At 31.2% G+C, this 17,344-nt stretch overlaps 1 protein-coding gene across 1 annotated transcript; it reads left to right on the top strand.

Moving 5' to 3' along the window:
- The first annotated feature begins 983 nt into the window (after nt 1-983).
- LOC148629475 (ras-related protein Rab-10-like) lies at nt 984-17,100 on the top strand. The gene is made up of 6 exons (XM_088551779.1): nt 984-1,364; nt 3,519-3,579; nt 6,924-7,062; nt 10,132-10,221; nt 12,029-12,130; nt 12,794-17,100. The coding sequence occupies exons 1-6, from the start codon at nt 1,238-1,240 to the stop codon at nt 12,872-12,874; spliced, it is 600 nt and encodes a 199-aa protein (XP_088407905.1). The 5' UTR covers nt 984-1,237; the 3' UTR covers nt 12,875-17,100.
- Nucleotides 17,101-17,344: the final 244 nt, after the last annotated feature.

Raw genomic sequence — 17,344 nt, 5'->3', positions numbered from 1 at the left:
GAATATTAGAAAATATCACACATTTTGTAATATTACAAATTGAATTTATAATATTAGAAAATGAATATGTAATATTGAAAAATCACTTTGCAATATTGCAAAATCACTCACATTTTTTAATATTACAAAATGATTTTCTAATATTAAAAAATCGTAATTGATTATGACAAATCCATTCCTAATATTAGAAAATCAATTTCTAATATCAAAAAAATAATTTTTTAATATTAGAAATTCAATTGAATTTTTAATATTAGAAAAGTGTTTTGTGATATAAGAAATATAATTTGTAATATTAGAAGATGAATTTGTAATATTAGAAAATGAATTTGTGATATTAAAAATGAATTTGTAGTATTAAAAAATCATTTTTTTAATAACAGAAAATGCTCATTTTTGGCTTGCCATAACAATGTGTTTTAATCTAAATTACATGATATCGAACTGAGACACACACAAAAATAGACACCAGGAGATCCTGAAATATTTCATGAGGTCCAGAAATGATTGAGGCTCTCGATAAATATTTTAAAGACTCCTCAAGATCAATATTTTGTAATGTTAGACAATATTTTTTAATATTAAAAATACTTTTTAATATTAGAAATTCATTTTGTAATGTTAAAAATACTCATTTTTTAACAATAAAAAATACTAATTTTTGTTCACTTTGGCTTGCCATACTAGTTTCGCGCCTCATACACACTATTTCACTTTTTAAAGGGCACACTGAAACCAGTGACTGACCGATTGTATGATCAGGTACCACAGTTACCTACAATAATATGTTTCTGTCTTAAAAGTAGTAAACTCACAGAAAGTCACGAAAACATAGAAAAAACGTCGATTTATATAGCAACTAATAGCCAATACAAAAAAAAATAAACTTACTGCACGATTGGGACCAAAAAATACGGGCAATATGTCGTCTGTAAAATGTGGCGATTGCATCGCAAAATGTAAACCAAGAACGATAACTCTTCACTGACTTCGAGCCTCGTCTCCCTTTAAAATGACCCAGTAGGAAGTGACGTGCCAGACGTAGGAAAAACTTTTCTTACTCATTTACTGTTTATATATTACTGGCCTAAATAGACAATTGAATATTTATAAAGAATGACACAATGCTGAACTTTGTACGATACCCTTTAAGTTGAAGAAAGGAAATAAACCAGGGAAGTTTTTTTTTTGATACAGAGGAAGCTCACCGCCATTTTACTAAAGTATAAACAAAGTTATGGCGAAAAAGACTTACGATTTATTGTTTAAATTACTTTTGATTGGCGACTCTGGTGTTGGGAAGACTTGTTTACTGTTTAGATTTTCAGATGACGCCTTCAATACTACATTTATTTCGACTATAGGTGAGTGTGCTTATACCGCTGCTGCTGAAAGAAACGGATTGGGTTTGATTAGTTCAGTGGTATGATGATGACTCATTTGATAAATTGACAGTAGAATTATTATATTGAAATAAGTCCTTGTTCATCAGATGATGACATAGTTATGAACTGTTTAATAAAAGAAGTTAAATTGAACAGATTCTGTAGGGAACAAGTCTCAAAATTTTTCATTTACCTCATTTGTTTTTGTAACCCACTGTAAAAGAAGAATGTTGAAAACGTTAATTATGTTTTATCAGTGGTAATATTTATGACATTCTTTTTTCCTGTTGACCTGTTGGTAAGTTCATGTGGGAGATTTTTATGTAAAAGAAAGTATTGTTTAGATAAAAGTTAGGCAAAGAAAAAAATGTCTGTTTAAGGGTACCCTATTTACCCTTTTTTAGCCAGCCCTAGCACATTTTATTGGTATTTTATTAAGAATCGCCACTAAACTATCATTTTTGTTTCAGTTAATCACTATTAAAGTTAAGAAATCCTCCCTAGTTTTCTATTTAGAATGATTTTTAAAAATAAAATGATCTTACATGTACCTACTTTCTTACCCTATATGTTCATCCAGTGTAACCTTAAACACATACACAATTGTAACCAAAAACCTCCCACAAAACTTGCATTCTTAAATGGGAGATTAAAAAAAAAACATTTATTGATTTTGTGGGAGTCATTCTCAAAATGTGAGAGGGTTAACCAGGTTGGGAACAAGACCTCTAATAAGCGTTGACCCCCTGCCCCATTTTGGGTACTACCCTTATGGTGGTTTTTCCTTCATTATGAAAAAATTTTCTAAATATGAAATAGTTAAAAAGGGGAATATTTGTGTAATTTTTAGTAACTTTAACAAAGAAAGCATATTGTTATTGTCATTATTTCAAAAATTACACCAAGAAAAATGCATATTTCAAGACCCACAGCTATTTAGGTATTAGAATTAAAAGCATACTTTCTTCTGAAAATGTACTTCAAATACAAGAAATATTCCCATTTATAAATTTGATATGATAATTTTAGAGCTTTCTTTTTTTATAATTGATAATAAAAAACACCATATGAGGGGTATCACCTTGAATGGGGTTAACCCTAATTTTAAGTGTTGTTTTCAACCTGTAACATGTAACTGATATGCAAATATCCAGGGATTTAAAAAAATATATAGAATCCACAAGGGAAAGCTTATTGAAGCCTAGTAAATTCTAGTAAATTAAATCATGAAGACTGATTGTATTCTTGTTATCTTTTTTTGTATTTTGAGTTATTATTCTATACAGTTTTGATAGAAGTACTTAGGTATTTAAATATTTGCTTTTATGAATTCATTCTTTCATCAAATGTATTTCCGGGAATGGAAATACTCTAATCAAATAAGTCTTAATTAATACAATGTGCATCACACTAGAATGAAAAATTTGCTTTTCATTTCTAAAAATGTATATTTTTATTTACATCTAAAAGCCTGGTCTATGAATATTGTTTTGTACTTAGGTCTGTAACTTTTAGTAAACATGTATTGGAAACAGATATATGGTTTCTTTGCAAAAGTTGTTCAAAATTAGACACATTGTAGTATATTTTTGTATTTCCTCTTACAAAAAGTATTTTATTGATTATAAAAACTTAAAAAGTCTCATATAACCTGTGTATATTGTTGACTGCACAAAAAATAGTCTGATCAACATTGTACATGTATGTAAGAAGTTTTCTAGCTTAAATATCAGGGATGAGATGTATAGTCATGTCGATGATAAGAAAGTAGTTGTAGAAGACACAATCACTTAAGGCCAGAATAATGACATTTATGGTGAAGATAGTGAGCATGTCTGTGTAAATTTTATTACTGGAATCATTTTTCACATTTTTACTCTAAGACAACTGATGTAGATATGTACATGTCTTAAGAGATTTTTATTACAGTCTTCACAAACTACAAGCACAAAAATTAACATCTGTACTTTTATCTTTGTTTGTTCTAAACAGAAAGTCTGAAGTAGTTCATAACTGACTTACATACAGATAAAGACATCTTATTGCATTGTTGATAAATGGAAAAATAATGATAATTTTTTTGTCTTCTGTAGCTTAGAAAGCAACTCTATTCCATGAAAACTTTATTTGTAGGTATTGATTTTAAAATTAAAACAGTAGAACTTGGTGGAAAGAAAATTAAACTCCAGATATGGTAAGCATTAAATTAAATAAATTGCAATGTGTTAAATGAAGCTAAGCCAGTGTCATTTTGATTTGTACAAATATACACCCTTTTGCCAGCAGCTGGGACTGCAGACGCTATCCGTACCACAGAAGTTACAGTCCAATGGTCGATATGACAGATAGGTCTTTCTTTTCATATTTGATGCATTCTATTAGATTTTTGAGCTGGTTTGTATGGTGTCATGTTTTGACCATATACTAGGCTGTACATTGTATGTCTGCCAAATCTCTAGGCACAACTTCACTTAAGAACAGAACCGAGAAGATATATAAAGTTGTAATTTTGACAGACATATCAATATTGACTTTCGATGATTATTTCTTTGCAGTCCCAGTTGCCAGATGTAGGGTGTGATATAATGATATACTGAATTCATTTTGAATAAATGAACATTATTTTTTTGTTTGATACCAAAGGATACTGCAAGTTAAAATAGAAATTATAGTGTACAAACTGTTGTTTTACAATGAATTATAAAGCTGGGTTCAATTTAGGTGGAAGACAAGTACTTTGAAAGGAAGTTGATAATACGTCATGATTCTTAGTTTCCTGGTTTGAAAATTGTTCTATTTTTCCTTAAGAACTTTTTTTAAGTAGTTTTGATCTTTTACTTCAATGAGAGTATTTCATAATTTTACTATTAAATCAAAAATGTTATCTTGAATGTTGGGAAAGTTTAGAAAAGAATGATAAGTAGGTGAATTCTTCATAGTCAGATATATTTTAACATTGAGAACCCTAATATCTTCATGAAGTGAAAACCAAGTCTGTATTGGATAAGAATGATAAGTACATGTAGATTGTAATGGGCCACTTACATTTAGTGAAGGGAAGTACATCAATGACTTATACAATTGATTTTAGTTGTTAAATACATTAAGATAGAATATACACCCACTTCTATATACGTCATATACAACATTAAACTAGTTATGTTGGTGTCAACTTTCTTCTTGATTTGTCCAATCATTGTAGGGTAAAAAAAGGATGTACATTTTTATATTTGAATATATATATATATATATATATAATAATTCAAATACTCAAAGTTATATGGACTACAATTTAATATTTTCAATCTTTCAACCACCAACATGGATATATATTTATTATATGACTGCAAAAAATGTCTTGAAATGGTATCCTGCAGCATTGCTGTTGTCATTTATAGACATCCATACAGTATAATCCATACAAGTCCGTACAATAACTGAAGTTAAAGTGAGCAGATCTTAATGAAATTGTGTAGAAACTAAAAAGGGCCAGAAATGAGCATTCTCATGATGTGCGGACAATAACTTGATTATTGTTAATGGATCTTTTTGATATCGTACTACAAGGTGTAATACCACATATCTGAAAGCTAAGATTAATTTTTGGGAGTCAGTTTGTAAGGGGCCAAAAGCAAGCTCCTGGACATTAACTTTAGTGTATGAATCTCTTTGTACCATAGGGTGCAATAGATGATACCTTGAAAGAAGGCTTGGATTGATTTTAGGGCTTTTTATTGCATATATTAATAAATATGGAGCCAAAAAGGGGCAGAATCAGCCATTTTCTTGATGTACAGATAATAACTTGAGTGAGAATAAATGAATTTTTTGAAGCTATGCCTCATAGGGCAGGTTTTGATTGATTTTGGAAGGTTGTGCTTATTGAGGAAGAAGGGATGTCAGCAAGTCTGATCTGGTTTTAGCTCACCTGCCAAAGGCCATGTGAGCTATTGCCATCACTTTGTGTCCATTGTCATCGTCATTAACAATTATACAAAACTCTTCCCCTCTGAAAGTACTTGACTAATTAGATCCAAACTTGGTATCAATGTTCTTTGAGGTATTCTGCATAGAACAGGTGTGGGGATTTTTTGATTCGTCAAAAGACATGGCCACTGTTACTAAAAATAGAACATAGGGACCAGAAAGTAGTTTTTCGCATGTTTCACCAAAACTGTAAGGTTAGGTTAAATTCTGATTGGGTAAAAGTGTTAAGCATGATGAGATCTAACTGTGGTTAAATTTTCATTTCAATCTGTGAAGCCATGTCGGAGTTATTTTCCCTTTTCAATGTTTTTTTTTTTTTTGCTATTTTTAATGTTATTTCTTTCAAAAATCTTCTCTGACATTATTTGATCAATTGGAACTTAGTGAATGTTCCATGGGGTGTCCTGCATAGACTAATGTAAGGATTTTTGATCCGTCAAAAAACTTGGCCACTGTTACTAAAAATAGCCTAATTCTTTCAGTAGCTGAAATGAACCTTATTATTAGGATTATGAAAGTCTGCAGGGATAAAACTTGTCAGAAAACTCCTTGTAAGGGTTATTGCCCTTAAAAGGGGAAAAATGACCTTTTGTTATATAGTTTTCAGTCAGTATCTTGAAAACTATGGTAGATTAAAAGAAACTTTCAATTGTAGAAATGATCCTTGATAAGCCTACCAAAGACTTCTTGAGTCAAAATTGTTGGATAACTTCTTGTTAAATTTATTGTCTTTGAAAGGCAAAATTCAACCAGGTGAGCGATTCAGGCTCCTGGAAGCCTCTTGTTTTTTCCTGTGTCAATTATTTTATTGCATTCAAAATTTAGAGCTATATCAAGCTAAAGAGTATGTCCATACTTGACTTTTTCCCAAAAAAACTTGCAGGTATACGACAGCTACTGAATTCTTTGGATAGTGTGCCATTGTTTGCTTATTTAGAGAGCTTTACCAACGTCCATTTTGAGCACAACATAGACATACATGTAGAATTACATACAAAATGTAGATTGCAATGCAGTTATCTATGTATGAGATTGAAAAGAATATCTATTGGTATACCCCAAATGATCAGAGAAATGTAATTTTGATTTTCAAAAATAACAAATCTTGAGACAGTGTTTAAGTCACCATGAGTTGTTTGTTTGTTTGTTGGGGTTTAACGCCCGAGCAGCAATATTTCAGCTATATTCAGTCATAATTAGAAACACTGTTGATGTTTGAAAATATTTCCTCAATGGGAATGGGCCTAAACTCAAATCCAAAATAAGGGTTGAAAAATTGTGATTGGAATCAATCATAAATAAAGGGGCAAGAAAGGACCACTTTAATTCTGGTCCAAGTCTTATCCTGTGACAAGTATTTTATCACTATGAAAGTTCAGAGCTGTATCAAACTTAAATTGTGTGTCCATAAGTGCCCATGTTCTCATGGCTTAACCTCTGCTATCATATCAAACTATGCCCTGCAAAGCATTTTATGAATTTATACTTCATAACAAAGGTATTGTTTTGTATTGCTTTACTTCATAACAAAGGCACCATTTTGTATTACAGGGATACAGCAGGTCAAGAGAGATTCCACACAATTACTACATCCTACTACAGAGGAGCCATGGGAATCATGCTAGTCTATGATATTACAAATCATAAAACTTTTGAAAATATATCTAAGTGGTTGAGGAACATTGATGAGGTATGCAAATACAGTTATAAACATGTCTTAAGGCTTGGGAAAAAAATTATAAAGTGGCACTGATTGGCTAGTCCAGTTTTCATTCACAGTAGCAGTCACCCTATAGTGACCTACATGTATCTGTTACAAACTTGTGTCCAGGCTGTATCTTTTTTGTCTTATGATGTGGGCTTTTGAAATTTGGTATGCTGGTAGATCATGTAAAGGCTATGCGTTGCATAACACGGATAGAGAACTATGACCTTGAACATTGACGTCAAGGTGAAATACCTTGTTTATCAGTGACAAATTTGTGTACAGGCTGTTACTTATAAGCTCACCAGGCCAAAGGCCATGTGAGCTATTGCCATCACTTGGTGTCCTTCGTCGTTAACAATTTTTCAAAACTCCTTTCCTCTGACACTACTTGACCAATTGGAACCAAACTCGGTATGAATGTTCTTTGGGGTATTCTGCTGCAGTGCATAGAACTGATATTGGAATTTTTGATCCATTGAAAAACATCGCTGCCATTACTAAAAGTAGAACATAGGGGGTCAGACATTAGTTTTTTTTTGCACACATCTCCAAAATCGTTAGGTTAGCCAAAATTTGACCAGTTAAAAGTGTTTAGTACAATGAGAACTGTCTATGGTGAAATTTTCATTTTAATCTGAAAAGTCATGTTGGAATTATTGCCCTTTTTTGACGTTTTTTGCCATTTTTAATGTTATTTCTTTCAAAAATCTTCTCCTCTGACACTACTTGACCAACTGGAACCAAACTTGGTGAGAATGTTCCTTGGGGTATTCTGCATAGAACTGTTGTGGGGATTTTTGATTTGTTGAAAAACATGGCCATTGTTAATTCTATCAATTGCAGAAATGATCCTTAGTATAAGGGCTATAAAAGTCTACATTGGGTTAAAGTTGTCAAATGACTCCTTGTTAGAGTTCTTAACCTTGAAAGGAGAAAAATGTTGTTTGTTAGCTCACCTGCCCAGAAGGCTATGCGAGCTATTGCCAGCACTGTGTCTGTCGTTCATCGTTGTCGTCCGTAAACATTTTCTCTGAAACTTTTCAACAGATTGTAACCAAACTTTGCATGAATGTTAACAATCCTTGTTTGGGGATTCTTGATCTGGCAAACAACATGGCCATCGTTACTGAAAATAGACCATAGGGGTCAAATTTCAGAATTATGCAAATAAATCAAAAACAGTTGGGTTTAGCTAAAATCTGGTAGGGAATGAAATTGTTCATTATGATGGGATTGACCTATTCCAAAATTTTCAGAAAGATTCATTGAAAATGAATGAGTTATGACAGGGATCAACACTAACAGTAGTCCAGTAGTCCTGTGCCACCCTAATTTTGGGGAGGATTACTTGAAAAATGTTCATTGTAGTCCAGTGGGCTATCTGAATTTTGCCATATTTTTTCATCAGATTTAAGAACAGACCCGTCATAACTGTCTGTGGACAACCTGATTTACCACTGAAGTAGTCCTGTTTATCACCAAATAAATGAAGTTAGTGTCAAACTCTGGTTATGGGTCCCGAAATGGCTTTTTTTAAAACTCTTCTCTTAGACAACTTCTAGGATAGATTTGAACCAAACATTGCATGAATGTTTGTTTGGATATCCTTGACAATTTTTTATCTGTTGAAAACATGGCCACCACTACTAAAAATTGACGATTTGTTGAAATTACTTAAAAATCAAAGGGTTTAGCCTAATTTTCTAGAGGGGAAATTGATCTGCATGGTGAAACCAAAAGTTATGCCGAAATTTTCATAAAGATCTGTTGCTCATTGTTGGAGTTATTGCCCTTGAAGAGTAAAAAAATGACAGAGATTTATTTTATGATATAAAAACTGGGTGAATAATTAAGATGCTCTGTATTGATTAAATAATTCTTGTGACTATAGTACGGTAAGGTCAAGAGTCCAGCTATAATGACCAGGTGAGCGATTTAGGCACTGTGAAAACTGTGATAGATACTGTGAAAGTACTATTGTTCATGGGAAACAAATTTTCGTGGTTTTCGTGGGTAGGCCAAACCTCAAAATTCCGTTCCCAATGAAAAGGAGAAATCCCATTGATGTGTATACTGAAAAACTCAAAACCAGGAATTCAGGAATCCATGATCTAGTGTTTCTTCCATGAACCATGAAAATTGGTATCCACAAATTAAAGTACTTTCACAGTAGAAAGAAACATTCTAATGCTGAAATGATCCTTATGATGAGGCATACAAAAGTGTGAGAAGTCCAAGTCATTGGACAACTCCTTGTTAGAATTATTGCCCTTGAAAGGCAAAAAACATAACCAGGTGAACAATTCAGGCTCCTTGGAGCCTCTTGTTTGTCTTTTAATGTAGCCTTTTGATATTTGGCATGTGGGTAGATCTCCTAAAGACGATGGGTCATGTATCATGGATGGTGGCCTATGCCCTTGAACTTTGACTTCAAGGTCAAATTCATGTTCTTCAGTGACTGGCCAGTAACTTTTATGCCTTTCAATGTGGGATTTTGATATTTGGCATTTGGTTAGATCATCTAAATCAATTTGGTATGTTTGGCTTTATTGTCACCGCGGCACCCAAAGAGATGCATTTCGTCTCAATGATTTCTAGTTTCTCTCAACATGTAAATTACTGGATGCTTTTGAAGTTGGACAAAAAATTCATTGAGAAAAAATGAAAATCCAACCTACTGCCCCTATGGATTCTTGATGTAACCAGAATCACTTCACTTATTTTCTGAGTGTGGCTGAAGGTAACAATGAAAATGTTAATTATTGGCATACAACTTTGTGTTATTTGAGTTATTTTGATTTGCTTTTATTTAACTGACAGAAAATCAAGACTAGACTTCATGGTCATTTTAAGTTCATCCAGCATATTTAAATAATATCCAGTGTTTGATTTACAGGTACAGGAATTATCCAATTACTCCACTCAAGTTTTAAACCCAAAATGTGGCTCTTAAATTTTCCAATAATTGAATAATAATTTTACCTTTAGGGCATTATTTGTTTATGAATTAGTTTTCTTCTTCATTTCTTAAAATGTTTGTTTACATTTCAGCATGCAAATGAAGATGTAGAGAAAATGATTCTTGGTAATAAATGTGACATGGATAGTAAAAGACAAGTGTCAAAGGACCGTGGAGAAGCTGTAAGCTTTACTATTATTATTTAAATTAGAAAGAAATTTATAAAAAAAAAAAAAAAAAAAAGTACCATATACCACAATCTTCAGTGTATTACATGCATCCATGTATTTTGCACACCCCCTCTTGGCACGGGAGATTGACAATAAAAGTTAGTTTCCATGTAAAATTGCCAGCAGAAGACAACATTGAGATGAAAGGATTCTGGTGAATTCCCTGCAGTGGGTATCCTTTCATCATTAATCTTCTAAATAAAGTGTTTTTTTTTATGTTTCTCTGCGTTTGCAAGGTATTTATTGATTAAAATGCATTAATGTATGGGATCACATATCCTGTTCATAGGCTAATCAGGTATTTCACTAAAACAATGGCGTCAAGTCTATACATGTGATCTTTACATGTTACATGTTTTCCATTACCTACAATGAACAGTTTCACTTAAATTAATTTTCAAAGTGTATTGGGGTCAGTTGATCTTTGACCCTTCCTCTAAGTGATGCAGAATAGCAGAAAACTCTACCACTTTTCAGTTAGAAAAGAGTGATATTCAAAAACTACATTGATTTATCTTTCCTTTGAAATATAATATAGCCGTATACCCTGTAAGCCCATTAATATTCTAAAAATTCTAAGCTGTCTGCTGCACTAATAATCAGTTTGAAAGTGACACTGAATCCTCAAGATATGAAAGTATTGACATAGCTTGACAGCCAGTAGTTTAATCCCTTATTTTTCTTCTGTCTTTTTTATTTTGTCACCACAACTTGTTAAAACTATTGAACAGAATTTAATACAATATGGTATGTAGTAAGGACACAGTCATTTTTATACCCCACTACACAAAGAAGCCAGGTATTATTTATTTGATGCCCCCCCCTCCCCCCCTTGAAAAGTTGCATTTCTGTTATCCCCTGATCGTTCTCAGATGATAACTTAACAATTTTTCAAACTTTGAGTAAATATTGAGTAAATATCACAAAATGCAGATCAAGTTCGAATTGTGGTGTAATTAAATTATCTACACAGGTTATTTTAGGTTGTTTTTACCCCCAAAAATATTTTGCAGTGTGGTGGTTTCATTTATTGTCTTATTAGATGCGTATTTTTTCCTGTGTTACCAATGGTGCTAGCAGGCAGGCAGTCCTTTCATCCCTCATGCTGAAAATGTAGGGGAACTTTGCAGTTATTATTAACATATTGAAGGACTGTACCTCCTATTGTTGAGAATTTTGATAATTTTTCCCTTACATTTTCAGCATGTTAAACTTCTCTTTTTGTGAACAGTACCTATTTTGTGTAATCTGTATCTAAAAATGTATTTAAGCAATATTATTCATACTTTGCACGGTGATTATCAATATATTGAAGATGTTCACCTCCTGTTTTGGAGAAGTTAATTCTTTTCCTGCATTTTCAGCATGTTTAACTTAGCCTTTTTTCAGCATTATATGCTATCATTAGGATATTACATATGGGAATTTGTATTAACTTACACTGTAGTTTTTTAATTTACCTATATATATGTTGAAGACACATATATGCTGAAATTATATGATAGTGACACAGGTCTATACATGCAATGGTCTTGTAACTTGTTACATGTATTTGAAGATTTGACAACAAATATAGTTGAGAATTAATTCCAATAGTTATTGTTGTATGCTTGAATAGCAAGAATACAAATGTACTTAAGAATAAGTTTAGATTAGTTCGAAGTAGAACAACATTATCTACATATATGCGTTTGCTAGCCTGCCAATAGTATTTTTATTTATTTTATGTGAATTATCTTTTTTTTGTTATGTATTTCAGATTGCAAAGGAACATGGTGTACCATTTTTAGAAACTAGTGCAAAGGCTAATGTTAATGTAGAGAAAGCTTTTATGGATTTAGCACAAAAAATTCTTGACAAGGTACAGATTACACTTGATACATTTCTTAGTAATTTATAAGTTTTATTTTCAATTTTGTAGTATTTAGCTAATGAATTGTTGCCATTTGTATGGTGGCATAATTTTAATCTGGAGTGCCGAAGGATATAAGGTTGATCTTCTGCTGAATTATAGAAAGAATGTAAAATTGGTAGCCACTCTGTTGCCTCCTAACTTTAGGCATATACTGGTAGGAGACAGATGACCAGTTTGCTTGAAGTCAAAATTATGTCTTTTAGTTAGATAATATGCCTTCTTGTAGGACTGCTATACTACTTTTAAGTGGTTCTTACTGTAATCTACGTCATTTTGTTGCAAATGTTAATTTGATAGACAATACCTGTGCATTAAGCCAAATAAGGTTGAAACTGACTTCGTGTATCAGAATTTTTAGGAAGTTGGTCCATGTCACAGCAACACAGAAATTAAAAAAAAGATTCAACCAGAATGCAACAGATTGACAAGAAATGGGATACATTCTGTCGACTTGAAAAAAGTTTGAGACATCCCAATAATAATTATGTTCAGTGTCCATGTATCACTTGTAAGTTCTCTGCCAGTGTGATTTGACTGCTGTAGTAAAACTGTTGTGGCGTAAACAAAATTGAGGTAGCTATTTATTTTATGCTATAATTTTTATTACAGACCCCAGGAAAAGACATACAGTCACATAACACAGTAGATTTCCAATCGAACAAGCCACCTTCAGGAGCTTGCTGTAAATAAAGTGTCTTCAACATGTCATAATATTTCTTAATATTTTACTGAAAAAGGGACACATTGATTAATGATTAAAACTCATGAGTAAGGAATCACTCATGGAGAAATTTGATGTGATAAATCTGATATATTATTCAATAAGTTCTTATTGCATGTCACTTAGAATACAATATTTTTATAAAATCTCCAATTACCTATGATATAGCTTATAAAAACTATATTCAATTGTGAATTTATTAAGGAAAACAAATTATTGATTATCTTTAATTGCAAACAGTGCATTCAGTATGAGGGTACATTAGCTACCTTATATGAATGTTATTAGGGAAAAAAGTTACTTTCAAATTGAAGCAAATGTTCAAAGTATAGCTTGCTCTGTTGTACTTGCCAAAAGACTGTTCTAAAACTAATCTTCTGAGTTTAAATGTTCTAAAAATATAACCGAAACTATTCAAATGGATACAAGTTTTACAAACTTGAAGGATATGAAAGTCTTTACATTTAATTTGATTTAAAGGTTAGAGTTCATTTCTGACTTTCATCTTGTGAATTGATTGTATCATGAGAACTTTTACTTTGCCACTTTGAATGTAATTGACATAGAATTTTTTTCTATGTAAATAAGAATTAATAGGATAATTAATTGGAATGAGTGAATTATCAAAATATTAACACGAGTGCTAAAGAATGCCTAGATTTAAAGAGTGTGCAGAACTTGTTTCGCGCACAAGTTAAATCCTCAAGTGTTCTTCGCAGGAATGGTCATATTTTTGTTATTCATGATAACCAATTGATTATCCTATTTATGATATAGAATTTATTCATATTTATCAACAGTTTCAACATGAATTTTACATTCTGTGAATGGCGGTTTGATATCAAAGTTGTGATGTTTTGGCAGGATAAAGTCCGAGAGTGAAATTTTCCAAATTTATTTCACAGTGCGAATTATCGAAATTTATTTCACTGGGATCATTTGATAAGACACTGCTATCTATATAATAAGGTTTATTCATAGCTTTTTTGTAATCACGTATAAGGGTATCAAATGAATCTTCTACTCTTTTTTTTATTAAATCTTATGAAATAGCTAGTCTTATTTAAGGATTTAAACTTTTGTTTAGATTTTGTTGCCTTAAATACAAGCTTGCTTCCTTTATTTAATATTTTTATTGCTTTTATTGAAATCTAATGTTAGGTGACTAACATTTTTATAGATGGGAATATAATTGTGTCTGGAACTAGGTTTCAGCTGTTCCATAGATTATGAATGATGATTGTGTGTGTGAAACTATTATAGAAATCTTGTATATAATGTAAAAACCAAGTTTCTAGATTAAACTGAGTCCCAGATAGTCTTATATTGTATAGAAGAATGCAGTACATTGTACAAAATTAATATTGGTTTAATTATTATGCAAATTCTGATTTAAACAATAACAAAGTATATTCCGGCTAATAGATAAAAAATATGGAAACTAAGAATTTCAAATTTATTCACTTTAACTGCTACCATTTTATATGAATGATCATTCTTCAGGTAATATAACAAATCCAAGGTTAGATTAAATCAGTATAAATGGCATTATAATAAATTGGATAATGTTAATAAAAATGCCGCTGAGGTTGAAGAATTAAACATTAACAGAATACTGGTATCTGTTCAAATTAGCTTGAAATGCTGAGGATTCCCTGAAATTGAAAACAAAATATTCTTTCTTTTTCTGATTACCAGTATCAGCATACCAGTACAGTTGAAATAAGTCTATAAAAGTATAAGTTGCTAACAATATTTATTAATAAGATGTGTAAAGTTGAGTACTGCAATCATATTGATTTTAATTTGCATATTTTTTTGTTCTGCATATATTGCAAGCAGTGTTCTTAATGATGATTCTTGTGTTTGCCAGTTAGGTGATTATTTCATATTTTTTGAAATAGCAGTATGTAAAGCTTACTTTTATTGTAATTTTCCATTATTTGGTCATTTACTAATATAAAGCAGTAAAAGGCAACTATTAAAAGCTAGATAAACCTTACTAAAAGCTAAGAATTTTAAGTTCAATATTAATTTGAACAAATATTATCTTCGGGGCAAGAATCTGAAAGAAAGATGACTGGTATGTGCAAACATTTTTTTAATTGTTTTTTGTTTTTTTTTGTTTTTGTTTAAAAAAATCATGTTTCTTTTTCATTGGTGATAGCATAACTTTTATTAAATAGAAAAGACTCCTCCTTTGCTTTACATTTTGCTATACAAAGTATATATTTGAAAACAAATACAAAGCATTTATAAACTAGTCGCTTTTTGAGGTACCATTGGGTATTAAGCTGATGTCCTGTTATCTTCTTTATGTGTGAAACTTTCTTGAATAGATGCTTATCTGTTTGTCATGACAATACAAAATATTAAAAAGTGTTTATAAGCAATGAAGTCTTCATGTTTAGAAACATACTATTATGAAAATGTAGTAATTTAAAAAGAAAAAAGACAACCTGTATCCTGTGTTTTTGATAATATCTTGCATATTCTCCATGGGAGTCTCCACATATTTTATTAAAGTAATCAAATTTGTACTGAATATTTGTATTGGGTATCAAACATTTAGTAATGGCAAAATGTACATGTTGATAAATGTTAGCTTATTTTGTGCAACCTTATTGTTGAATTTTGTGTAAGATAATAGAACAATGAATGATGAGATAATTAAAGAAAGACCAAGAAACGTTAAGAGCATGAAGAGGAGATGGTATCTAATAACTCTCACATAAATATACCACTATATATTTCATGAACAAAATATTCATACCATTTGCAGATTTGCTAATAACTTAAACAATGTCATAAACATTTGTGTACTTTGTGTAAGCTTTCTTTATCTTAAGGTTTCTGTTGTGTGCTTTTCTTATTGACACATGTATAATCATGATATAATATACCTCTATTAAGAAGACAAACTGGACTGTGGTTCTGATGTGATATGGCAAAACTATTTTTTGCTTGAGTGATAAATTCAGTTTCATGATACATGCATGTTCTCAAATTGTTTGATATGTAGTTTACAGAGATGAATTAAGCGATATATAAATTAAGCTGCTGTGGCACTCATAAAAAAAAATAGTAAATATTGTAATTTGTAGTATTTGAATGATTTATCTCAAATGGTATACACATGATAGTTCATTTTATAAGTCAAAATGATCGAAATTTAGACCAATTTACTTCCAAACTTTGCCATGATGTTTTTTCAGGTGCAATGATATTAATTTCAAGAAAATACTGTTAGGACATGTTCTTATAATTAAACAGATTGAAATTCATATATTGAAGGTGGTACCATGTGTAAAAGTATCTTGCTAATTTGTCTGCAGCATAGCTGTCATACAATCCTGGCCTTTTAAGCTATTAATTATGAGGAAGAAAAATTAGGTTTGAATGTAATGTACTTGATGTTTTTTATTATATAAGGGAAACGTGATTTCGTAAAAACTGGTCCTTCTGTACAAGTCTGCTGACTTGCTTCTACTAGGACTTTAAAGTGTTAGAAAAAAAATCTATTTAAGTAGTACTTCAGTTGAGAATCATGCAAAATGTGATTCTTGGATGGAAAGCCTACATATTTTTCTTTTGATATTTTGTTTAAAACGTTTTAGTAAACCGAAATTAACCTGCATTTTTTTTCATATAACCCCTTTTCATTAAAAATATAAGTTATGTAGGATGTACTGTAGAATTCAAACTAAAGGGAGATAACTCTGTAAATGACAATGAAATACAGTAGACACCATTGAATTTTTAATGTGAATTATCTCTTGAGAGTAGACAGATTGGAATGAATGATTATACATTTCATCATATAGGCCTATAAAGCAACTTAATAACAAAAATGAAAATGTGTAGCCTTTTTTTGGTGTGTATCCCATATTACGGAATCTGCATGATTTTTAGCTGGAGTACTACTTAGAGCAATGACAAGCATTTTATTCAAATATTCTGCTAAGCTTTTAACCTTTACTGTGGATTTCTATAGGGGAATAGAAATGGCTAGTCCCAAAAACTATAGATCAACCAGCTTCCCAATGCCTTCAAATCTTAATTGCATTGTAAGCAGTGTTCTTTAATTGCCAATGATATCTTTGTTATAAGCATCACACCTGTACTGTAGTGATGTAGTTCAGTTATTGTCATTATACAACATTCTATTCATTAATAAAAGAATTTTAATATATAACTCTTGCATTTATTTCAAATCAATTTTGGGAGTTAAGATTTTCAATTCAAGGAACTGTGGTCACTCTTGTTGCATAATATTATTAAAAGGAAATTTTGTAAGTTGTCTGCGTACTGTACTTAGTACAGCAGAAATATGCAGAAAATTGCATATAATGATACAATTAAAAAAGTGGCATCTTTTGTTAATGGTCAGGAAGTCAGTTTGGGGCATTAATTATGTTGTGTGACAAAAGATTTTTTGT

The sequence above is a fragment of the Perna viridis genome, chromosome 1 (genome assembly GCF_037379345.1).
Source record: "Perna viridis isolate PV_CMFRI_1.1 ecotype Kerala chromosome 1, ASM3737934v1, whole genome shotgun sequence".
NCBI lineage: Eukaryota > Metazoa > Mollusca > Bivalvia > Mytilida > Mytilidae > Perna > Perna viridis.
Note: the sequence above shows the minus strand (reverse complement) of the source record. Positions and strands in the feature narration are given on the sequence as shown.